Consider the following 23,702-nt stretch of genomic DNA (forward strand, 5'->3'; position numbering starts at 1 on the left):
GGGGTTCTGGGGATCCCCACAGCCCCAGGCTGTCCCAGTGTCCCCATTCCCACCCCCCTGGAGTTCAGGGGATCCCCACAGCCCCAGGATGTCCCAGTTTCCCCATTCCCACCCCATTCCCACCCCACTGGGGTTCTGGGGATCCCCACAGCCCCAGGCTGTCCCAGTGTCCCCATTCCCACCCCATGCCATTGCAGAGGCCCCCACGGAGGACGACGTGTCCTGCCGCTGCCTGTCGCAGACCCTGTGCCCCACAGCCCCCATCCCACCCCATTCCCACCCCATTCCCACTCCATTGGGGTTCTGGGGATCCCCACAGCCCCCGGATGTCCCCCTGCCCCTACTCCCACCCCATTCCCATCTCCATTGGGGTTTTGGGGGGTCTCCCCCGTTCCCACAGCCCCAGGCTGTCCCACTGTCCCCATTCCCATCCCACCCCATTCCCACCCCATTGCCACCCCACTGGGGTTTTGGGGGGGTCTCCCCTGTTCCCACAGCCCCAGGATGTCCCAGTGTCCCTGTTCCCACCCCATTCCCACCCCACTGGGTTTCTGGGGGGGTCTCCCCTGTTCCCACAGCCCCAGGATGTCCCACTGTCCCCATTCCCATCCCACCCCATTCCCACCCCATTCCCATCCCCACTGGGGTTCAGGGGATCCCCACAGCCCCAGGCTGTCCCAGTGTCCCCATTCCCACCCCATCCCATTGCAGAGGCCCCCACGGAGGACGACGTGTCCTGCCGCTGCCTGTCGCAGACCCTGTGCCCCACAGCCCCCATCCCACCCCATTCCCACCCCATTCCCACTCCTTTGGGGTTCTGGGGATCCCCACGGACTCAGGGGTCCCCCTGTCCCCATTCCCACCCCATTCCCACCCCATGCCATTGCAGAGGCCCCCACGGAGGACGACGTGTACTGCCGCTGCCTGTCGCAGACCCTGTGCCACGTGGCCACGCCGGTGACCGTGGGGTTCTACGCGCCCTGCGGGCACCGCCTGCAGTCCCTGCTGGACAAGGTCACCGGTGGGTGTGGGGTCAGGGGCACAGGGGGGACACCCACCCACCTCTGGGGTCCCCTGGGATCCAGGATCCCGGATCTGGGGGGGCTCTTGGGGCTGAGGTTGCCGCCTCGTCTTCTTGGGCGGGTTTGGGGCGTCCCGGGTTGTCGCGTCCTGGTCCCAAATCCCGTGGCCAATCCCAAATCCTGTCCCCAGTCCTGTTGCTCCCTCTGCTTTGGGGTCTGCCATCCCCTCCCAATCCCCCAAATTCCACCCCAACCCCATTTCTCCCCCAGCTTTGGTGTCCCCATCACACCAGCGCCCATCCCACCCCATCCCATCCCTAAATCCCATCCCCAACCCCATTTTTCCCTCTTCTTTGGGGTCTCCCATCCCCTCCCACCCCATCCCACCCCATCCCATCCCTAAATCCCATCCCCAACCCCATTTTTCCCTCTTCTTTGGGGTCTCCCATCCCATCCCACCCCATCCCACCCCATCCCACCCCATCCCATCCCTAAATCCCATCCCCAACCCCATTTTTCCCTCTTCTTTGGGGTCTCCCACCCCATCCCACCCCATCCCATCCCTAAATCCCATCCCCAACCCCATTTTTCCCTCTTCTTTGGGGTCTCCCATCCCATCCCACCCCATCCCACCCCATCCCACCCCATCCCATCCCCAAACCCATTTCTCCCCCAGCTTCGGGGTCTCCCATCGAACCACCACCTGTCCCACCTCACCCCATCCCCTCTCAAGCCTAAATCCCATCCCCCTTTCTCCCCCAGCTTTGGGGTCTCCCACCCCTCCAAATCTCATCCCAAATCCCATCCCACCCTCTCTCTCCCCCCCAGCCTTCATGTGTGAGGAGATGTCTTCGCGCGAGGAGGCCGAGCTGTGGTGGGACCCCTGGGGCTCCTCCAACCCTAAATTCCATCCCATCCCATCCCATCCCAACTCCCCAAATCCCATCCCATCCCACCCCATCCCATGTCTCTCCCCTCTCTCCCCCCCAGCCTTCATGCATGAGGAGATGTCAGCACGGGAGGAGGCCGAGCTGCTCCGGGACCCCTGGGCTCCTCCAACCCCAAATCCCAGCCCCAAATCCCATCCCCAAATCCACCCCATCCCATTTTTCCCCCCCAGCCTTCATGCGTGAGGAGATGTCAGCACGGGAGGAGGCCGAGCTGCTCCGGGACCCCTGGGGCTCCTCCAACCCCAAATCCCAACCCCAAATCCCATCCCACCCAACCCCAAATCCCATCTCATCCCATCCCAACCCCCAAATCCCAACCCCAAATCCCATTTCTCCCCTCTCTCCCCCCCAGCCTTCATGTGTGAGGAGATGTCTTCGCGCGAGGAGGCCGAGCCGCTCCGGGACCCCTGGGGTTGAAATCCCATCCCATTCCATCCCATCCCAAGCCCCAAATCCCAACCCCAAATCCCATCCCACCCAACCCCAAATCCCATCTCATCCCATCCCAAGCCCCAAATCCCAACCCCAAATCCCACTCTATCCCATTTCTCCCCCCAGCCTTCATGCGCGAGGAGATGTCAGTGCGCAAGGAGGCCGAGCTGCTCTGGGACCCCTGGGGCTGGGGAGACTCCTCCAACCCCAAATCCCATCCCATCCCATCCCAAGCCCCAAATCCCACCCCATCCCATTTCTCCCCCCCAGCCTTCATGTGCGAGGAGATGTCGGCGCGCGAGGAGGCCGAGCTGCTCCGGGACCCCTGGGGCTCCTCCGACCCTAAATTCCATCCCATCCCATCCCATCCCATCCCATCCCATCCCATCCCATCCCATCCCATCCCATCCCATCCCATCCCATCCCATCCCAAATCCCATCCCACCCTCTCTTCCCCCCAGCCTTCATGCGTGAGGAGATGTCAGCACGTGAAGAGGCCGAGCTGCTCTGTGACCCTTGGGGCTCCTCCAACCCCAAATCCCATCCCCAAATCCCATCCCATCCCATCCCAAGCCCCAAATCCCAACCCCAAATCCCACTCTATCCCATTTCTCCCCCCCAGCCTTCATGCGCGAGGAGATGTCTTCGCGCGAGGAGGCCGAGCCGCTCCGGGGCCCCGAGCGGCCGCGCAGCCCGCGGGGCTGGGGGCTCCTGCAGGCCCTGTGGCTCCTGGCCTTCTACGAGCCGGTGGTGACCGAGGCCCAACCCTGCGCCGGCGCAGCCTGGAGTTCGTCTTCGTGCGCTTCAGCGCGTGGCAGTTCTCGGGCTGCGACCGCCTGTGGGCCGGGCTGGTCACCACCCTGTGCGACGGCGTCCGCCGCCACTTCGGGGCCCTCCTGCTCAGCGTCTTCCACGTGGCCGGGACGCGGCCCCGCTACGCCCAGGGCTTCACCCGCAGGGAGTGGGTGCTCAAGAGGGGCACCTGCCTCAAGGTGGGTGTGTTGTGGGATACCTGTGGTTAGGGGGGTGCTCAAGGGGGGCACCTGCCTCAAGGTGGGTGTGTTGTGGGATACCTGTGGTTAGGGGGGTGCTCAAGGGGGGCACCTGCCTCAAGGTGGGTGTGTTGTGGGATACCTGTGGTTAGGGGGGTGCTCTGCCTCAAGGTGGGTGTCGTGGGATACCTGTGGTTAGGGGGGTGCTCAAGGGGGGCACCTGCCTCAAGGTGGGTGTGTTGTGGGATACCTGTGGTTAGGTGGGTGCTCTGCCTCAAGGTGGGTGTTGTGGGAGATCTGTGGTTAGGGGGGTGCTCAAGGGGGGCACCTGCCTCAAGGTGGGTGTGGGTGTGTCCTGGGATACCTGTCCTTAGGTGGGTGCTCTGCCTGAAGGTGGGTGTGTTGTGGGATACCTGTCCTTAGGTGGGTGTTCAAGAGGGGCACCTGCCTCAAGGTGGGTGTGGGTGTGTCATGGGATACCCGTCCTTAGGTGGGTGCTCAAGGGGGGTGCTCTGCCTCAAGGTGGGTCTGTGTGTCGTGGGATACCTGTGGTTAGGTGGGTGTTCTGCCTCAAGGTGGGTGTCATGGGAGATCTGTGGTTAGGGGGGTGCTCAAGGGGGGCACCTGCCTCAAGGTGGGTGTGTTGTGGGATACCTGTGGTTAGGTGGGTGCTCAAGGGGGGCACCTGCCTCAAGGTGGGTCTGTGTGTCGTGGGAGATCTGTGGTTAGGGGGGTGCTCAAGGGGGGCACCTGCCTCAAGGTGGGATACCTGTGGTTAGGTGGGTGCTCTGCCTGAAGGTGGGTCTGGGTGTTGTGGGATACCTGTGGTTAGGTGGGTGCTCTGCCTGAAGGTGGATGTGTTGTGGGATACCTGGGTTAGGTCGGTGCTCAAGAGGGGCACCTGCCTCAAGGTGGGCCTGTGTGTCCTGGGATATAGAATCAGAGAATCCCAGGATCAGCTGGGTTGGAAGGGACCTCCGGGATCATCCATCCAACCCTGGATCCAACCCCGCCGTGGTTCCCATCCAACCTAAAGACAAGAGGGCTGGGGCTGAAGCTGTGCCAGGGCAGGGTCAGGTTGGATTTGGGAAGAATTTCTTCCCAGAGAGGGTGCTCAGCCCTTGGGATGGGCTGCCCAGGGAGGGGGTGGATTCTCCATCCCTGGATGTGGCATCAGTGCCACGGGCTGGGAACCACGGCGGGGTTGGATCCAGGGTTGGATGGATGATCCCAGAGGGCTTTTCCAACTGGTCCCAGGATTCCAGGATTCCAGGAGAGGCTGAGGGAGCTGGGGGGGCTCAGCCTGGACAGGAGGGGGCTCAGGGGGGATCTCATCCCTCTGCACAACTCCCTGCCAGGAGGTTGGAGCCGGGTGGGCTCTTCTCCCAGGACAAGAGGGGTCTCCAGCTGTGCCAGGGCAGGGTTAGGTTGGACATTGGGATGGAATTCTTTGCAGAGAGGGAATGATCAGCCCTTGGGATGGGCTGCCCAGGGAGGGGGTGGATTCTCCATCCCTGGATGTGGCCTCAGTGCCAGGGGCTGGGAACCACGGCGGGGTTGGATCCGGGGCTGGACTGGATGATCCCGGAGGTCCCTTCCAACCCGGCTGGTTCTCTGATTTAATCAGCCTCACCTCTCTCCTGGCAAAGGGCCTCACACCCTGTAAAACACCCCAAACTCTTCGAGTTCCGGGGGGGGGGGGTTCCACGGACCTGCCACGTCCCCCCCCATCCCCCTTGCAGGTTTGGGGGCTGCTGCTGGCGCTGGGCGCGGGGCTGACGGTGCTGCTGGTGGCCCTGCTGGTGCCGGGCGTGAAGGAGCACCGGGCGCTGAAGGTGGTGGGCAGCGCCGTGGCGTCGCTGTCGGGCTCGTCGCTGGCGCTGGGCGCGCTCTCGGTGCTCAAGAACCTGCTGGTGAGCGAGAAGAGGAAGATCGAGCGGCTGACGGACAGCGACCGCTTCGCCGGCCAGCTGGGCTTCATGAGCAAGGTGAGGGCGGCCCGGCGGCCCCGGTGCCCTGGTCCCACAGCCCCAGGAGGTCCCAGGGTCCCCATCCCCACCCCACTGGGGTTCTGGGGGGTCTCCCCAAGGTCAGCAGGGCCTTACCAGGCCTCATTAGGCCTCACGAAGCCTCACTAGGCCTCACCAGGTCTCACCAGGCCTTATCAGGCCTCACTAGGCCTCACCACGCCTCACTAGGCCTCACGAAGCCTCACTAGGCCTCACTAGGCCTCACTAGGTCTCACCAGGCCTCATCAGGTCTCACCAGGCCTCACTAGGCCTCACTAGGCCTCACCAGGCCTCACCAGGCCTCACTAGGCCTCACGAAGCCTCACCAGGCCTCACAAAGCCTCACTAGGCCTCACCGGGCCTCATTAGGTCTCACCAGGCCTCATTAGGCCTCACCAGGCCTCGCCACGCCTCACTAGGCCTCACGAAGCCTCACCACGCCTCACAAAGCCTCACTAGGCCTCACCAGGCCTCATTAGGTCTCACCAGGCCTCACTAGGCCTCACTAGGCCTCACGAAGCCTCACCACGCCTCACAAAACCTCACTAGGCCTCACCAGGCCTCATTAGGTCTCACCAGGCTTCACTAGGCCTCACCAGGCCTCACCAGGCCTCACTAGGCTTCACCAGGCCTCACCCCCCAACACGACAGACTCGACAGCAGGGAAACCCGCACCTCGAAGCCGCCGGAAGGAAAGAGAGAGCGAAGGCCTCTCCTCCTTCCCTCTTATCCCCCAATTTACATAAAAACCGTGGGGAAATCCGTGCACTTCCTCGGTTACAAACCGCTCACCGAGGAAGGCCCAGCCCCAACTCCCACCCCAACCCCGCAGGTGAGGGCCGAGGTGGAGGCGCTGGTGGATTTTTTGGCCTTCATGGAGATCTTCGAGCGGCGGCGGCTGCGGGTGGTGCTGGAGATCACCAGCCTGGACCTCTGCCTGCCCGAGCGCGTGGCCGGAGTCCTCAACGCCGTCAACACGCTGCTGTCGGACGGCCACGCGCCCTTCATCTTCATCCTCGCCGTGGACCCCAGCGTGGTGGTGCCCTGCCTGGAGCAGACCGGCTGCATGAAGGTGGGAGGGAGAAAAATACAGATTTTTTATATATATATATAAAAAAATAATTATAATATATAATATATAATACATTATATATAATATATAATACATAATGCATAATATATAATATATAATATATATAATATATAATATATAATACATAATACATAATAAATAATATATAATATATAATACATAATATATAATATATAATACATTATACATAATATATAATATATAATACATAATATATAATGCATAATATTTAATATTTAATATATAATATATAATACATAATATATAATATATAATACATAATAATACATAATATATAATATATAATACATATTGTATAATATATAATATATAATACATAATATATAAAATATAATACATAATACACAATATATAACATATAATATATAATATATAATATATAATACATAATATATAAAATATCAAATATTTATATTTATTCAATACATATATTTAATACATATTTATAATGTTTAATATTTATATTTAATAAAAATAAATAGATTTAAGATATTTAAAGATATTTAAAGATATTAAATATATCATATAAAAGATATAAAATATATAGATTATGTATTTTATATTGTATTGGAGATATATTTAATATGTTATATAAAATATATATAAAAATAAAAATACATAAATTATATATATTAAAATATATATAAAATATATATAAAAATACATAAATTATATATATTAAAATATATATAAAATATAATTTTTTTCCCTGAATTTAAAAGACGAATTTTTTTCTCTAAATTTCAAAGAGGAATTTTATTCCCCTAAATTTAAAACAGGAATTTTTCCCTCAAAATTTAAAAGAGGAATTTTTTTCCCTAAATTTAAAAGAGGAATTTTTCCCCCTAAATTTAAAAGACGAAATTTTTTCCCCCTAAATTTCAAAGAGGAATCCTTCCCCCTTCCCCCCCTAACCCCAGGGCCTGGCAGACAACGGGTACCTGTTCCTGAACCGCTCCGTGTCCCTCCCGTTCTCCATCCCGGACGTCGGGGCCCGTTCCCGGCTCCGCAGCCTGGAGGCGGCCATGGAGACGCGCGAGGACCTCCTCTACCGCGTCATCGCCGCCAACGTCGAGCGGCGCCGCGCCAAGTGCCGGGCCCATCCCGACCCCGTGGCTGATCCCGGCGTTCCCGGTGTCCGGGTGGTGAATCCCGGCGTTCCCGAGGAGGATCCCGAGGCCGCCGTGCGCTGCATCCACGAGGCCTTCCGCTGCCTGCACGACGCCTCGGACGCGCTGGCCCGCTACATCCCGGCCAGCGGCGCCCACGTCCGGCGCATCGTCAACACCATCCCCATCACCCTGCGCCTGCTCCTGCACCGCGCCGGGATCACCGGGATCTCCGGGAAGAGCGGGATGGGCGGGACGGGCGACGCGACGCCCTCGCCGCGCGCGGCGGCCGCCTGGGTGGTGCTGGCGGACCGGTGGCCGTGCCGGCTCAGCTGGGCCCTGCAGTGCCTGGAGGACTCTCCGGATCCCTCTCCGGATCCCACAGTGGATCCCACGGCGGATCCCGCCGCGGATCCCGGCTCCAGGAAGCTGTGGAGCGTGTTCCAGGCGCACGTGACCGAGCTGGGCGCACTGCGGCAGCCGCTGGGCAACGTGCTCAGCCTGGACGGCGACCCCGAGCAGTTCCGCGCCTTCCTGGCCTCCGACTTCCCCTTCACGGCCCGCCAGGCCCGGGAATTCCTGCCCGTCACCGTCAACCTGGATCACTCCATCCGGCACAAGATGGGGCTCCTGCGGGCCCTGGAGCGGCTGCAGGGAGCGGCCAAAGCCCCCCCCGTGTCCAGGGGCGTCCAGTGCCCCCCAAAATAGGGCGTTGCCGGCCCCTGGAATGTTCTGGGAGATGCTCCGGGGATGGGGGGGGCGGTTCCTGTGCCCTGGAATATTTTGGGAGCTGTTCGGGGGATGGGGGGAGATTCCTGCCCCTCCCTGTCCACCCTGGAATATTTTGGGAATGGGGAGGGGATTCCTGTCCCTCCTTGTCCCCCTGGAATATTTTGGGGATGGGGAGGGGATTCCTGTGCCCTGGAATATTTTGGGAGTTGCTCTGGGGATGGGGTTCCTGTGCCCTGGAATATTTTGGGAGCTGTTTTGGGAATAGGGGGGATTCCTGTCCCTCCCTGGAATATTTTGGGGATGGGGAGGGGGTTCCTGTGCCCTGGAATATTTTGGGAGCTGTTCTGGGGATGGGGAGGGGGTTCCTGTCCCTCTCTGTCCCCTGGAATATTTTGGGAGCTGTTTTGGGGATGGGGGGGATTCCTGTCCTTCCCTGTCCCCCCGGAATGTTCTGGGAGCTGTTCTGGGGATGGGGAGGGGGTTCCTGTGCCCTGGAATATTTTGGGAGCTGTTTTGGGAATAGGGGGGATTCCTGTCCCCCCCTGGAATATTTTGGGGATGGGGGGGGGTCCTGTCCCTCCCTGTCCCCCCTGGAATATTTTGGGGATGGGGAGGGGGTTCCTGTGCCCTGGAATATTTTGGGAGCTCTTTTGGGAATGGGGGGAGATTCCTGTCCCTCCCTGTCCCCCCCAGAATATTTTGGGAGCTGTTCCAGGGATGGGGAGGGGGTTCCTGTGCCCTGGAATATTTTGGGAGCTGTTTTGGGGATGAGGGGGATTCCTGCCCCTCCCTGTCTGCCCTGGAATATTTTGGGGATGGGGTTCCTGTGCCCTGGAATATTTTGGGAGCTGTTTTGGGAATAGGGGGGATTCCTGTCCCCCCCTGGAATATTTTGGGGATGGGGGGGTGGTTCCTGTCCTTCCCTGTCCCCCTGGAATATTTTGGGAGCTGTTCTGGGGATGGGGAGGGGGTTCCTGTGCCCTGGAATATTTTGGGAGCTGTTTTGGGAATGGAGGGGATTCCTGTCCCTCCGTGTCCCCCTGGAATATTTTGGGAGCTGTTCTGGGGATGGGGAGGGGGTTCCTGTGCCCTGGAATATTTTGGGAGCTGTTTTGGGAACAGGGAGGGGATTCCTGTCCCTCCCTGTCCCCCCCTGGAATATTTTGGGAGCTGTTTTGGGGCTGGGGGGGGAGGAACCCAGGTGACCTCCATGACCCGTGGGATCCCCCCACCCTCCCCATCACCCTTTGGGGGCCTTTTCCCCCCAAAAATGGGGTCCCTTTGGGGGGGGTGGGAACTTGGGGGAATCCCCCCAAATCCCAAGTGCAGGGGGGACCCCAAACCACCCCCCGGGCCCCCCCCGGGCTCGTCCCACAATAAACCAGTTCAACCTCCCACAATAAACCAGTTCAGCCTTCTTTTTGTCTTTTTTGGGGGGATTTTGGGGGGTTTTTGGGGGGGATTTTGGGTGGCCAGGGGACCCTCAGCATTCCCGAAGTTTCCCGAGGGGGAATTTCCCGCTGGAATCTCGGCCTTTCATGGCCCGATTTGCATCGGAAAAGGACCCGACGACCCCCCCCCTTCCCCCCCCTCCCTAAAACAAACAATTAAAAAAAAAAAAAAGGGGGGGGGGGATTTTCCCAAAGGAAGATTTTTGTTTAATAGAAAACGGTATTTTTTTTTTGTGTGTTTTGTTTTTTAACAACGACAACAGAAAAATCTCCGCGAGGGGAAAAGGGAAAAACGAACCACCAGCAGCTCCACGGGGGGAGGAAAACACGACCCCCCCCCCTCACCATCACCCACCGGGACCCCCCCCTCGGATTCCTTCCCCCCCCCCCCCCCCCAGGCCCCGCAGCTCCCTGATAATCAGATTTTATTGCACTTCAGAAAGAAAAGCGACGCGTCCTCGGCCCCCCCCCGGGGGTGGGACCCCCTGGGACCCCCCAGGACATCCTTGGACCCCCCCAAAAAATCCTGGGACCCCCCCGAGAAATCCCGGGAGCCCCCCCGGTGGGTGGGTGGGACCCCCCCCAAGAAATCCCGGGAGCCCCCCCGGGGGTGGGACCCCCCCCCCCCAGAAATCCCGGGATGTTCCCGAGAAATCCTGGGACCCCCCCGGTGGGTGGGACCCCTCCCAAAAAATCCTGGGACTCCCCCCCGAGAAATCCCAGGAGCCCCCCCGGTGGGTGGGACCCCCCCCGAGAAATCCTGGGAGCCCCCAGGACCCCCCCCCCTGGCGGATGGGGCCCCCCTGGGACCCCCCAGGACATTCTTGGACCCCCCCAGAAATCCAGGGACCCCCCCGAGAAATCCTGGGACCCCCCATGGTAGGTGGGACCCCCCCAAAAAATCCTGGGATCCCCCCCCCCGAGAAATCCCGGGACCCCCCCCCAGTGGGTGGGACCCCCCCCGAGAAATCCTGGGACCCCCCCAAGAAATCCTGGGACCCCCCATGGTAGGTGGGACCCCCCCAAAAAATCCTGGGATCCCCCCCCTGAGAAATCCCGGGAGCCCCCAGGACCCCCCCCCGGCGGATGGGACCCCCTGGGACCCCCCAGGACATTCTTGGACCCCCCCAGAAATCCAGGGACCCCCCCGAGAAATCCTGGGACCCCCCCATGGTAGGTGGGACCCCCCCAAAAAATCCTGGGATCCCCCCCCCCCGAGAAATCCCGGGACCCCCCCCCCAGTGGGTGGGACCCCCCCCGAGAAATCCTGGGAGCCCCCAGGACCCCCCCCCAGTGGGTGGGACCCCCCCCCGAGAAATCCTGGGAGCCCCCAGGACCCCCCCCCAGTGGGTGGGACCCCCCCCCGGGACACCTTTGGACCCCCCCAAAAAATCCTGGGACCCCCCACCCCCGAGAAATCCTGGGAGCCCCCAGGACCCCCCCCAGTGGGTGGGACCCCCCCCCCAGGACATCTTTGGACCCCCCCAAAAAATCCTGGGAGCCCCCAGGACCCCCCCCCGGTCGGTGGGACCCCCCTGGGACCCCCCCGGGACATCCTCGGACCCCCCCCTGAGAAATCCTTGGATTCCCCCCCCCGAGAAATCCTTGGATCCCCCCCCGAGAAATCCTTGGATTCCCCCCCCTGAGAAATCCATGGATTCCCCCCCCAGAAATCCTTGGATCCCCTGGGACCCCCCCCAAGAATCCTTGAAACCCCCCCCCCAAGAATTCCTGGGACCCCCCTCCTGAGAATTCCTGGGACACCCCCGAGAAATCCTTGGACCCCCCCAGCAGGGCTGGAGACCCCTTGGGATGGGCTGGAGACCCCCTGGATTGTTGGAGACCCCTTTGGAGACCCCCTGGATGGGTTGGAGACCCCTTTGGAGACCCCCTGGGATGGTTGGAGACCCCTTTGGAGACCCCCTGGGATGGGTTGGGGACCCCCTGGATGGGCTGGAGACCCCCCTGGATGGGTTGGAGACCCCCTGGATATCCCCTTGGATGGGCTGGAGACCCCCTGGATGGGCTGGAGACCCCCTGGATATCCCCTGGGATGGGTTGGAGATCCCTTTGGAGGGGCTGGAGACCCCCTGGGATGGTTGGATACCCCCTGGATATCCCCATGGATGGGCTGGAGACCCCCTGGGATGGGCTGGAGACCCCCTGGATTGTTGGATACCCCTTTGGAGACCCCCCTGGATGGGTTGGAGACCCCCTGGGATGGGTTCGAGACCCCTTTGGAGGGGCTGGAGACCCCCTGGATGGTTGGAGACCCCCTGGATATCCCCTGGGATGGGCTGGAGACCCCCTGGATGGTTGGATACCCCCTGGATACCCCCTGGGTTTTCCCAGTGATCCTGGTTTTTCCCCATGATCCCAGGTTTTCCCAGTGATCCCGGTTTCTCCCCCTGATCCCGGTTTTTCCCCCTGATCCCAGGCTTTCCCAGTGATCCCAGGTTCTCCCCGTGATCCCAGGTTTTCCCAAAGATCCCAGGCTTTCCCCCTGATCCCAGGTTCTCCCCATGATCCCAGGTTTTCCCAGTGATCCTGGTTTCTTCCCCTGATCTGGGGTTTTCCCAGTGATCCCAGGTTCTCCCCATGATCCCAGGTTCTCCCCATGATCCCAGGTTTTCCCAGTGATCCTGGTTTCTCCCCCTGATCCCAGGTTTTCCCAGTGATCCCAGGTTTCCCCTGATGATCCTGGTTTCTCCCCCTGATCCCAGGTTTTCCCCACGATCCCAGTTTCTCCCCCTGATCCCAGGTTTTCCCAGTGATCCCAGGTTTTCCCCCTGATCCCTGGTTCTCCCCATGATCCCGGGTTTTCCCCCTGATCCCGGGTTTTCCCAGTGATCCTGGTTTCTCCCCCTGATCCCAGGTTTTCCCCCTGATCCCAGGTTTTCCCAGTGATCCTGGTTTCTCCCCGTGATCCCGGGTTTTCCCAGTGATCCCAGGTTTCCCCCGTTAATCCCAGGTTTTCCCAGTGATCCGGGTTTTCCCGTTGATCCCGTTTTTTCCCCCCATGATCCCCGTTTCCCCCCCACACCCACCCGGCATCCCCAGGGCGGGAATCCTTCGGGAATCCTTCAGGAATCCTTCAGGAATTCTCTCCCCCTTCCCCCCCCCTCCTCTCCCATCCAGCTCCTTCCCCCTCCGGAATTCCGCAGCTGGTGATAAATAAGAGACCAGGAAAAGAAAAAAAAAAAAAAACAGGGAAAAAAAAAAAGGGAAAATTCCCAGAAATAAAAACACCCCCCCAAAAAAAAAAACCCCAAAAAAACCCCCAAAAAAACGAGCGGGAAAACGGAAAAAACTCGGAAATAAATAAAACCACTGGGGGGGGGGGTGGGAAAAGGGGGGGCAGCCGCTCCAGGGGGCTGGAATTCCCGGAATTCCCGGCATTCCCGGCCTCTCCCGACTCCCTGGATCCCTGTAGTGTGTGTGGGGCCCGTCGGCTCCCGGCGGGAATGAGGCGGGAGGAGAAGTTTTGGGATCCCAATCCCTGCTCCCTCCTCGCCCTTCCCGGAATCCCGGGGCGGGAAAACCGGGAAAGGAATCCCATGGGTGGGTTTTTTTTTCCTCTTCCCCCCCCAAAAAAACCCTTTTTTTTTTGTCCCTGTCCCCCTCCTCCCGGGAGGAATCCGGTGGGAATCCGGCGGGCGGGAATGGCGAGGAGGGGAAAGGCCGGAGAGCCCGGAGGGGACCTGTGGGAGACACGGGGGGAAAGTGGGAATGAGGGGGGAATTCCCGGCCTCTCCCACTCCTGGGATTCCCTGGAGGGCGTGGCCAGCAGATCCCGGCGGGAATGAGGCAGGAATGAGGTGGGAATGAGGCAGGAATTAGGTTGGAATGAGGCGGGAATGAGGGGGGAATGAGGCGGGAATAAGGCGGGAATGAGGTGGGAATGAGGTGGGAATGAGGCAGGAATGAGGGGGGAATGGTGCTGGGAATGAGGCGGGAATGAGGGGGGAATGAGGAGGGAACGAGGTGGGAATGAGGTGGGAATGAGGGGGGAATGAGGGGGGAATGAGGGGGGAATGGCACTGGGAATGAGGTGGGAATGAGGTGGGAATGAGGAGGGAACGAGGTGGGAATGAGGTGGGAATGAGGAGGGAACGAGGTGGGAATGAGGTGGGAATGAGGTGGGAATGGTGCTGGGAATGAGGTGGGAATGAGGTGGGAATGAGGTGGGAATGAGGGAGTGGGAATGAGGGGGGAATTCCCGGCCTCTCCCGCTCCTGGGATTCCCTGGGGTGCTCCTTGGATCCCTGCAGGGTGTGGCCAGCAGATCCCGGGGGGAATGAGGCAGGAATGAGGTGGGAATGAGGCGGGAATGAGGCAGGAATGAGGGGGGAATGAGGCAGGAATGAGGCGGGAATGAGGCGGGAATGAGGCGGGAACGAGGCAGGAATGAGGTGGGAATGAGGCAGGAATGAGGTGGGAATGAGGGGGGAATGAGGCGGGAATGGTGCTGGGAATAAGGTGGGAATGAGGCGGGAATGAGGCAGGAATGGTACTGGGAATGAGGTGGGAATGGGGTGGGAATGAGGCAGGAATGGCGCTGGGAATGAGGAAGGAATGGTGCTGGGAATGAGGAAGGAATGAGGTGGGAATGAGGCAGGAATGGTGCTGGGAATGAGGCAGGAATGGTGCTGGGAATGAGGAGAGAATGAGGCGGGAATGAGGTGGGAATGGTGCTGGGAATGAGGCAGGAATTAGGTGGGAATGAGGTGGGAATGAGGTGGGAATGAGGGGGGAATGAGGCAGGAATGAGGGGGGAATGAGGTGGGAATGAGGGGGGAATTCCCGGCCTCTCCCGCTCCTGGGATTCCCTGGGGTGCTCCCTGGATCCCTGCAGGGCGTGGTCAGCAGATCCCGGCGGGAATGAGGCGGGAATGAGGGGGGAATGAGGCGGGAATGAGGTGGGAATGGTGCTGGGAATGAGGTGGGAATGAGGTGGGAATGAGGCAGGAATGAAGCGGGAATGAAGCGGGAATGGTGCTGGGAATGAGGCAGGAATGGTGCTGGGAATGAGGTGGGAATGGTGCTGGGAATGAGGCGGGAATGAGGTGGGAATGAGGCAGGAATGGTGCTGGGAATGAGGAAGGAATGGTGCTGGGAATGAGGCGGGAATGAGGTGGGAATGGTGCTGGGAATGGCACTGGGAATGAAGCTGGGAGTGAGGTGGGAATGAGGTGGGAATGAGGAAGGAATGGTGCTGGGAATGAGGAAGGAATGAAGCGGGAATGAGGCAGGAATGGTGCTGGGAATGAGGCAGGAATGGTGCTGGGAATGAGGAAGGAATGAGGCGGGAATGAGGTGGGAATGGCGCTGGGAATGAGGTGGGAATGAGGTGGGAATGAGGCAGGAATGGTGCTGGGAATGAGGAAGGAATGGTGCTGGGAATGAGGCGGGAATGAGGTGGGAATGGTGCTGGGAATGGCACTGGGAATGAAGCTGGGAATGAGGCTGGGAATGAGGTGGGAACGAGGCAGGAATGAGGTGGGAATGAGGTGGGAATGGTGCTGGGAATGAGGCAGGAATGGCACTGGGAATGAAGCTGGGAATGAGGTGGGAATGATGCGGGAATGGCCCTTCCCGGGGCGGGAGAAGGGAAGACAAAGCTCTGGGATCCGCCCCCTGCTCCCTCCAGCCCTTCCCGAAACCTCAGGGCGGGAAAACCGGGAAACAACCCACGATTTTTTTTTTTTCCCCCCAAAGAACCCTTTTATCCCCCTCCCCCTCCCCCTGAGGAATTCGGTTGGAATTCTGGGAATTACAAGGAGGAAAAGGGAGATCCCGCGGGAGGAAGGGTAGGGAGCGGCCCCGGGGGGGCATTCCCGGCTGGAATTCCGGGGGTTTTCCCAGCCTGGCTCCCGCTCTCACCTGCGCTCAGAGCGGCTCCTGCCCCGCATCCCGACTGGCCTCCAGGAGCAGCTCCTCCAGCTCCTGCTCGTCCTTGGAGCAGCTCAGCTCTGCCGGGATACACGGATGCAGCGTCACTCCCATGTTTTCCTGCCTTTTCCAGACACATTCTTGCCTTTTCCTGCCTTTCCCAGACTCATTCCTGCCTTTTCCTGCCTTTCCCAGCCTCGTTCCCAGCTTTTCCCGCCTTTCCCAGCCTTGTTCCTGCCTTTTCCCAGCCTCGTTCCTGGCAATTCCTGCCTTTCCCAGCCTCGTTCCTGCCTTTTCCCGGCCACATTCCCTCCTTTTCCTGCCTTTCCCAGCCTCATTCCTGGCTTTTCCCACCTTTCCCAGCCTCATTCCCGGCTTTTCCCACCTTTCCCAGTCTCATTTCCAGCTTTTCCCGCCTTTCCCAGCCTCATTCTCACCTTTTCCAGCCCCATTCCCGCCTTTTCCTGCCTTTCCCAGCCTCGTTCCCGGCAATTCCTGCCTTTTCCCAGTCTCATTCCCACCTTTTCCTGCCTTTCTCAGCCTCGTTCCTGGCAATTCCCGCCTTTCCCAGCCTCATTCCCTCCTTTTCCCACCCTCATTCCTGGCTTTTCCCGCCTTTCCCAGCCACATTCCCTCCTTTTCCTGCCTTTCCCAGCCTCGTTCCTGCCTTTTCCCGGCCACATTCCCTCCTTTTCCTGCCTTTCCCAGCCTCATTCCTGGCTTTTCCCACCTTTCCCAGCCTCATTCCTGGCTTTTCCCACCTTTCCCAGCCTCATTCCTGGCAATTCCTGCCTTTCCCAGCCTAGTTCCTGCCTTTTCCCAGCCTCTTCCCCGGCTTTTCCTGCCTTTCCCAGCCTCGTTCCTGCCTTTTCCCAGCCTCATTCCTGGCTTTTCCTGCCTTTCCCAGCCTCATTCCTGGCAATTCCCACCTTTCCCAGCCTCATTCCTGCCTTTTCCCACCCTCATTCCCGGCTTTTCCCGCCTTTCCCCAGCCTCATTCCCGGCTTTTCCTGCCTTTTCCCAGCCTCATTCCTGCCTTTTCTTGCCTTTTCCCACCCTCATTCCTGGCTTTTCCCGCCTTTCCCAGCCTCGTTCCCGGCAATTCCCGCCTTTCCCAGCCTCGTTTCCAGCTTTTCCCGTCTTTCCCAGCCACATTCCCTCCTTTTCCTGCCTTTCCCAGCCTCGTTCCCGGCTTTTCCCACCTTTCCCAGCCAAATTCCCTCAGGAAAAGCTCTGGGAGATCCACTTTGGGTTCAAACTCATCCCAGGAAAAAAAACTTGGATCCCTCAGGAATTGGGGTCTCAGGAATTGGATCCCTCAGGAATTGGAATCCTCAGGAATTGGGGGTCTCAGGGCTCAGATCCCTCAGGATTTGGGGGTCTCAGATCCCTCAGGAATTGGATCCCTCAGGATTTGGGGGTCTCAGATCCCTCAGGATTTGGGGTCTCAGGGCTTGGATCCCTCAGGAATTGGAATCCTCAGGATTTGGGGTCTCAGGGTTCAGATCCCTCAGGATTTGGGGGTCTCAGCCCCCTCAGGAATTGGATCCCTCAGGAATTGGGGGTCTCAGATCCCTCAGGATTTGGGGGTCTCAGGGCTCAGATCCCTGAGGATTTGGGGGTCTCAAGGCTCTGATCCCTCAGGAATTGGGGAATGCAGGAATTGGATCCCTCAGGAATTGGGGGTCTCAGGGCTCTTATCCCTCAAAAATTGGGAGTCTCAGGGCTCTGATCCCTCAGGATTTGGGGGTCTCAGCCCCTCAGGAATTGGATCCCTCAGGATTTGGGGGTCTCAGGGCTCAGATCCCTCAGGAATTTGGGGTCTCAGGAATTGGATCCCTCAGGAATTGGGGGTCTCAGGGCTCTCATCCCAGGAACTGGGGTCTCAGTGCTGGGAATCCTCAGGAATTTGGGGTCTCAAGGCTCAGATCCCTCAGGAATTGGGGGTCTCAGGGCTCTCATCCCAGGATTTGGGGGTCTCAAAGTTGGGAATCCTCAGGAATTGGGGGTCTCAGGGCTCTCATCCCAGGAATTGGGGGTCTCAGGGCTCTGATCCCTCAAAAATTGGGGATCCCAAGGCTCAGATCCCTCAGGAATTGGTGGGATCTCCCCCCCCTCACCCCTCAGAGGGGGGATCTCCCCCCCCTCACCGTGCTCGGCGCCGCAGCTCCCGCCTTTCCCCTCGTTTTCCGGGGCCGCCTCCGGCAGCGCCCGGGCGAAATCCGCCTTGAGCCCGTTGAGCAGCGGAGCGTCCCGGGCCGGGCTCCCGCACGACGACCCCGGCTCGGAGCCCTGGGGGACGGCCCCGTTCTCCGGAGGGGCCGGGAGGCAGCCCCCGGCGTCGTCCCCCCCCTCCTCGCCCCGCCTCGGGCAGGGGCTCCACGCGCGTCACCACGAAGACCTTGCGGCCTCTGCCGGGGCTGGACACCGAGATCCTCCTCTGGTGACCCGGCGAGGTGTTGGTGTGGGCAGCGGCCGGAGCTTCCCGGGGAAGGGGAGTCGGGAAGGGCCGGTCCGGCGGCCGCGGGGGAGCGGGGGGTCGTCCCCGCGGGTCCTCGGGGTCGGCGTCGCCGTCCGTGTCCGAGCCGGAGTCCGAAACGTCCCCCCCCGCCCGCCCGGGCGTCCCCCCCGTTCTCCTCGGCCGCCAGGGCCTCCTCCTCCTCCTCCTCCTCCTCCTCCTCCTCCTCCTCCTCCTCCTCCTCCTCTTCATCCTCCTCCTGACCCTCTGGACCCTCCGGATCCTGCCGGGCGCCGCCGTCCCGGTTTCCCGGGTCGGCGCCGGCGATCTCGGGCATGGAGGCCGAGTGCTGCAGCTGCTGCTCCTGCTCCTCCTTCTCCCTGGCCAGGACGAAGTTCCGCTTGCAGCCGTTCTGGATCTCGGCCAGAAGGGCCTTCTGGGTCTCGATGAAGCTCTTCACCTGCGGGGGAAAAGGTGGGGAGGGAAGAGGAAGCCTTGGAATGGTTGGGAATGACCCCAGGGGGCTCCCTTTTCCCCCGTTGGAGGGGGGAATTCCCACCCTAATCCCTGAGGGATCTGAACCACTTCCCCACCCTTGGATCCTTGGAGGTTCCTCAGGACGAGGTTGAGGAAGGAACAACCCAAGGGATTCTCCCTCTTCCATCCCAAGGGATCCTCAGGACGTGGTTGGTGAAGGAACAACCCAAATTTCCCAAGGGATTCTCCCTCTTCCATCCCAAGGGATCCTCAAGGTGTGGTTGGTGAAGGAACAACCCAAGGATGGAGTTTCCCGAGGGATTCTCCCTCTTCCATCCCAAGGGATCCTCAGGATGTAGTTGGTGAAGGAACAACCCAAATTTCCCGAGGGATTCTCCCTCTTCCATCTTCTCCCAGGGATTCCCACCCCAGGAGGGGCAGGAATTCCATCCCAAGGGATCCTCAAGACATGGCTGATAATGGAATAACCCAAATTTCCCGAGGGATTCTCCCTCTTCCATCTACTCCCAGGGATTCCCATCCCAGGGGTTGCTCCACATTCCAAAGTGTGGGAATTCCATCCTTGGGGTTCCTCAAGACGTGGTTGAGGAAGGAACAACCCAAATTTCCCGAGGGATTCTCCCTCTTCCATCTACTCCAGGGATTCCCATCCCAGGGGCTGCTCCACATTCCAAGGAGCAGGAATTCCATCCTTGGGGTTCCTCAGGACGTGGTTGGTGAAGGAACAACCCAAATTTCCCGAGGGATTCTCCCTCTTCCATCTTCTCCCAGGGATTCCCACCCCAGGAGGGGCAGGAATTCCATCCCAAGGGATCCTCAAGACATGGCTGATAATGGAACAACCCAAATTTCCCGAGGGATTCTCCCTCTTCCATCTACTCCCAGGGATTCCCACCCCGGGGGCTGCTCCGTGCTCGGAAGAGCGGGAATGGGAGCAGGGGGGGATTGGGAAAGGAGAACCCTGGAACTGAGCCGTGGGGGCCGGGAAGGAGCCGGATTATCCCACCCTGCCCAAAATCCGGGATCAAACCCCCCGGGGCGGGACCAATTCCATCCAAAATCCGGGGAAAGCCCCCGGAGAGCTGAAATTCCCCCTCCAGGGACAACCTTCTCCTGCTTGGGGTGGGCTGGGATCATCCAACAAGACCCAACAAGATCCAACAATCCCAAAAATAAAAAAAAGGGGGGAGGCTGTTGAAGGAACAACGGGACGGGGCCGGGCCTCGGGAAACGTTTTCCGGGCCCGGGAGGCTCCGGAATTCCGGCACCCACCGACTCCTTCTTGGGCTCGCGGTCGAGGTCGAGGCGCAGCAGGGAGTGGTTGACCTTGAGGGCGAGGGACAGGGCCATGAGCCCGCCCGTCTTGATCTCGTTCTCCCGCAGGTCCAGGCGCAGCAGCCGCGGGCTCTCGGCGATGAACTCGGCCACCGCCACCGCCCCTGTTGGGGGGGACAAGGGTGGGGGCAACAGTGGGACACCAGGACAATAATGGGGCCACCAGGAACTGCTGGGGCCACCAGGACAACAATGGGGCCACCAGGAACTGCTGGGGCCACCAGGACAACAATGGGGCCACCAGGAACTGCTGGGGTCACCGCCACCGCCCCTGTTGGGGGACAAGGGTGGGGGCAACAGTGGGGACACCAGGACAATAATGGGGCCACCAGGACAATAATGGGGCCACCAGGACAACAGTGGGGCCACCAGGAACTGCTGGGGCCACCAGGACAACAATGCGGCCACCAGGAACTGCTGGGGCCACCAGGAACTGCTGGAGCCACCAGGACAATAATGGGGCCACCAGGACAACAATGGGGCCACCAGGACAACAATGGGGCCACCAGGACACTGCTGGGGCCACCAGGACAATAATGGGGCCACCAGGACACCAATGGGGCCACCAGGAACTGCTGGGGCCACCAGGAACTGCTGGGGCCACCAGGACAACAATGGGGCCACCAGGACACCAATGGGGCCACCAGGAACTGCTGGGGGCCACCAGGACAACAATGGGGCCACTAGGAACTGCTGGGGCCATCAGGACACTGCTGGGGCCACCAGGACAACAATGGGGCCACCAGGAACTGCTGGGGCCACCAGGACAACAATGGGGCCACCAGGACAACAATGGGGCCACCAGGACACTGCTGGGGCCACCAGGAACTGCTGGGGACCACCAGGACACTGCTGGGGCCACCGCCACCGCCCCTGTTGGGGGGGACAATGGTGGGGACAACAGTGGGGTCACCAGGACAATAATGGGGCCACCAGGACAACAATGGGGACCAGCAGGATAATAATGGGGCCACCAGGACACTGCTGGGGACCACCAGGACAACAATGGGGCCACCAGGACACTGCTGGGGACCACCAGGACAACAATGGGGCCACCAGGACAACAATGGGGCCACCAGGAACTGCTGGGGCCACCAGGACAATAATGGGGCCACCAGGACAACAGTGGGGCCACCAGGACAACAATGGGGCCACCAGGACACTGCTGGGGCCACCAGGACACCAATGGGACCACCAGGAACTGCTGGGGCCACCAGGAACTGCTGGGGCCACCAGGACAACAATGGGGCCACCAGGACACCAATGGGGACCACCAGGAACTGCTGGGGCCACCGCCACCGCCCCTGTTGGGGGGGACAATGGTGGGGACAACAGTGGGGTCACCAGGACAATAATGGGGCCACCAGGACAACAATGGGGACCAGCAGGATAATAATGGGGCCACCAGGACACTGCTGGGGACCACCAGGACACCAATGGGACCACCAGGAACTGCTGGGGCCACCAGGAACTGCTGGGGCCACCAGGACAACAATGGGGCCACCAGGACACCAATGGGGACCACCAGGAACTGCTGGGGCCACCAGGACAACAATGGGGCCACCAGGACAACAATGGGGCCACCAGGAACTGCTGGGGTCACCAGGACAACAATGGGGCCACCAGGACAACAATGGGGCCACCAGGACAACAATGGGGCCACCAGGAACTGCTGGGGTCACTGCCCCTGGGGGGACAACAGGGGACAACAGTGGGGACAGCAGTGGGGACACCAGTGGGGTTTGGGAGAGATCCCAGGGATGGGACCACTGGACCAACCCAGGTTCTCCTGGACCAACCCAGGTTCTCCAGGACCAAACCAGGTTATCCTGGACCAAACCAGGTTCTCCAGGACCAAACCAGGTTCTCCTGGACCAACCCACCTTCTCCAGGACCAAACCAGGTTCTCCAGGACCAAACCAGGTTCTCCAGGACCAACCCACCTTCTCCTGGACCAAACCAGGTTATCCTGGACCAACCCAACTTCTCCAGGACCAAACCAGGTTCTCCAGGACCAAACCAGGTTCTCCAGGACCAAACCAGGATCTCCAGGACCAACCCACCTTCTCCTGGACCAAACCAGGTTCTCCTGGACCAAACCAGGTTCTCCTGGACCAACCCAACTTCTCCAGGACCAAACCAGGTTCTCCAGGACAAAACCAGGTTCTCCTGGACCAAACCAGGTTATCCTGGACCAAACCACCTTCTCCTGGACCAAAGCACCTTCTCCAGGACCAAACCAGGTTCTCCTGGATCAACCCAGGTTCTCCAGGACCAACCCACCTTCTCCAGGACCAACCCAGGTTCTCCAGGACCAAACCAGGTTCCCCTGGACCAAACCAACTTCTCCAGGACCAAACCAGGTTCTCCAGGACCAAACCAAGTTCTCCTGGACCAAACCACCTTCTCCAGGACCAAACCAGGTTCCCCTGGACCAAACCACCTTCTCCAGGACCAACCCAGGTTCTCCAGGACCAAACCAAGTTCTCCTGGACCAACCCAGGTTCTCCAGGACCAAACCAAGTTCTCCTGGACCAAACCAGGTTCTCCAGGACCAAACCAAGTTCTCCAGGACCAAACCAGGATCTCCAGGACCAAACCAAGTTCTCCAGGACCAAACCACCTTCTCCAGGACCAACCCAGGTTCTCCAGGACCAAACCAAGTTCTCCTGGACCAACCCAGGTTCTCCAGGACCAAACCAACTTCTCCAGGACCAAACCAGGTTCTCCAGGACCAAACCAACTTCTCCAGGACCAAACCACCTTCTCCTGGACCAAACCACCTTCTCCAGGACCAAACCAGGTTCTCCTGGACCAAACCAGGATCTCCAGGACCAACCCACCTTCTCCAGGACCAAACCAGGTTCTCCAGGACCAACCCACCTTCTCCAGGACCAAACCAGGTTCTCCAGGACCAAACCAGGTTCTCCAGGACCAACCCACCTTCTCCAGGACCAAACCAGGTTCTCCAGGACCAAACCAGGTTCTCCAGGACCAACCCACCTTCTCCAGGACCAAACCAGGTTCTCCTGGACCAACCCACCTTCTCCAGGACCAACCCAGGTTCTCCAGGACCAACCCAGGTTCTCCAGGACCAACCCAGGTTCTCCTGGACCAAACCAAGTTCTCCAGGACCAAACCAAGTTCTCCAGGACCAAACCACCTTCTCCTGGACCAAACCAGGTTCTCCTGGACCAACCCACCTTCTCCAGGACCAAACCAGGATCTCCAGGACCAACCCACCTTCTCCAGGACCAAACCAGGTTTCTCCAGGACCAACCCAGGTTCTCCTGGACCAAACCAAGTTCTCCAGGACCAAACCAAGTTCTCCTGGACCAAACCAACTTCTCCTGGACCAAACCAAGTTCTCCAGGACCAAACCAACTTCTCCAGGACCAAACCAGGTTCTCCTGGACCAACCCAGGTTCTCCAGGACCAAACCAGGATCTCCAGGACCAACCCACCTTCTCCAGGACCAAACCAGGTTTCTCCAGGACCAACCCAGGTTCTCCAGGACCAAACCAAGTTCTCCAGGACCAAACCAAGTTCTCCTGGACCAAACCAGGTTCTCCTGGACCAACCCACCTTCTCCAGGACCAACCCACCTTCTCCAGGACCAAACCAGGTTCTCCAGGACCAAACCAGGTTCTCCAGGACCAAACCAGGTTTCTCCAGGACCAAACCAAGTTCTCCAGGACCAAACCACCT

At 59.5% G+C, this 23,702-nt stretch overlaps 3 protein-coding genes across 3 annotated transcripts in view; 1 reads left to right on the forward strand and 2 right to left on the reverse strand.

The window, feature by feature from the left end:
* Positions 1-889: 889 nt before the first annotated feature.
* On the forward strand, positions 890-8,381 carry LOC127464732 (NTPase KAP family P-loop domain-containing protein 1-like; the record flags this gene model as incomplete). The annotated part of the gene is given in 6 exon segments (XM_051775197.1): positions 890-1,021; positions 3,027-3,169; positions 3,172-3,396; positions 5,139-5,384; positions 6,238-6,477; positions 7,440-8,381. Coding segments are annotated over 6 exon segments (1,883 nt in total), but the record flags the coding sequence as incomplete, so codon positions are not given.
* A 1,927-nt stretch (positions 8,382-10,308) lies between these two features.
* LOC127464728 (collagen alpha-1(IV) chain-like) lies at positions 10,309-12,529 on the reverse strand (the record flags this gene model as incomplete). The annotated part of the gene is made up of 3 exons (XM_051775194.1): positions 12,066-12,529; positions 11,526-11,689; positions 10,309-10,368 (listed from the first exon to the last, which is right to left on the reverse strand). Coding segments are annotated over exons 1-3 (570 nt in total), but the record flags the coding sequence as incomplete, so codon positions are not given.
* A 15-nt stretch (positions 12,530-12,544) lies between these two features.
* LOC127464729 (protein phosphatase 1 regulatory subunit 37-like) overlaps positions 12,545-23,702 on the reverse strand; it is a 29,163-nt gene continuing 18,005 nt past the window's right edge. The window contains 6 exon segments of the mRNA XM_051775195.1: positions 12,545-13,512; positions 15,695-15,783; positions 17,854-18,067; positions 18,069-18,168; positions 18,170-18,621; positions 19,932-20,098. Coding sequence (XP_051631155.1) covers positions 15,701-15,783; positions 17,854-18,067; positions 18,069-18,168; positions 18,170-18,621; positions 19,932-20,098 — 1,016 coding nt within the window. The 3' untranslated portion in view covers positions 12,545-13,512; positions 15,695-15,700.

Source organism: Manacus candei, unplaced genomic scaffold (genome assembly GCF_025592945.1).
Source record: "Manacus candei isolate 608988 ecotype Guabito, Panama unplaced genomic scaffold, ASM2559294v1 h1tg000263l, whole genome shotgun sequence".
Classification (NCBI taxonomy): domain Eukaryota; kingdom Metazoa; phylum Chordata; class Aves; order Passeriformes; family Pipridae; genus Manacus; species Manacus candei.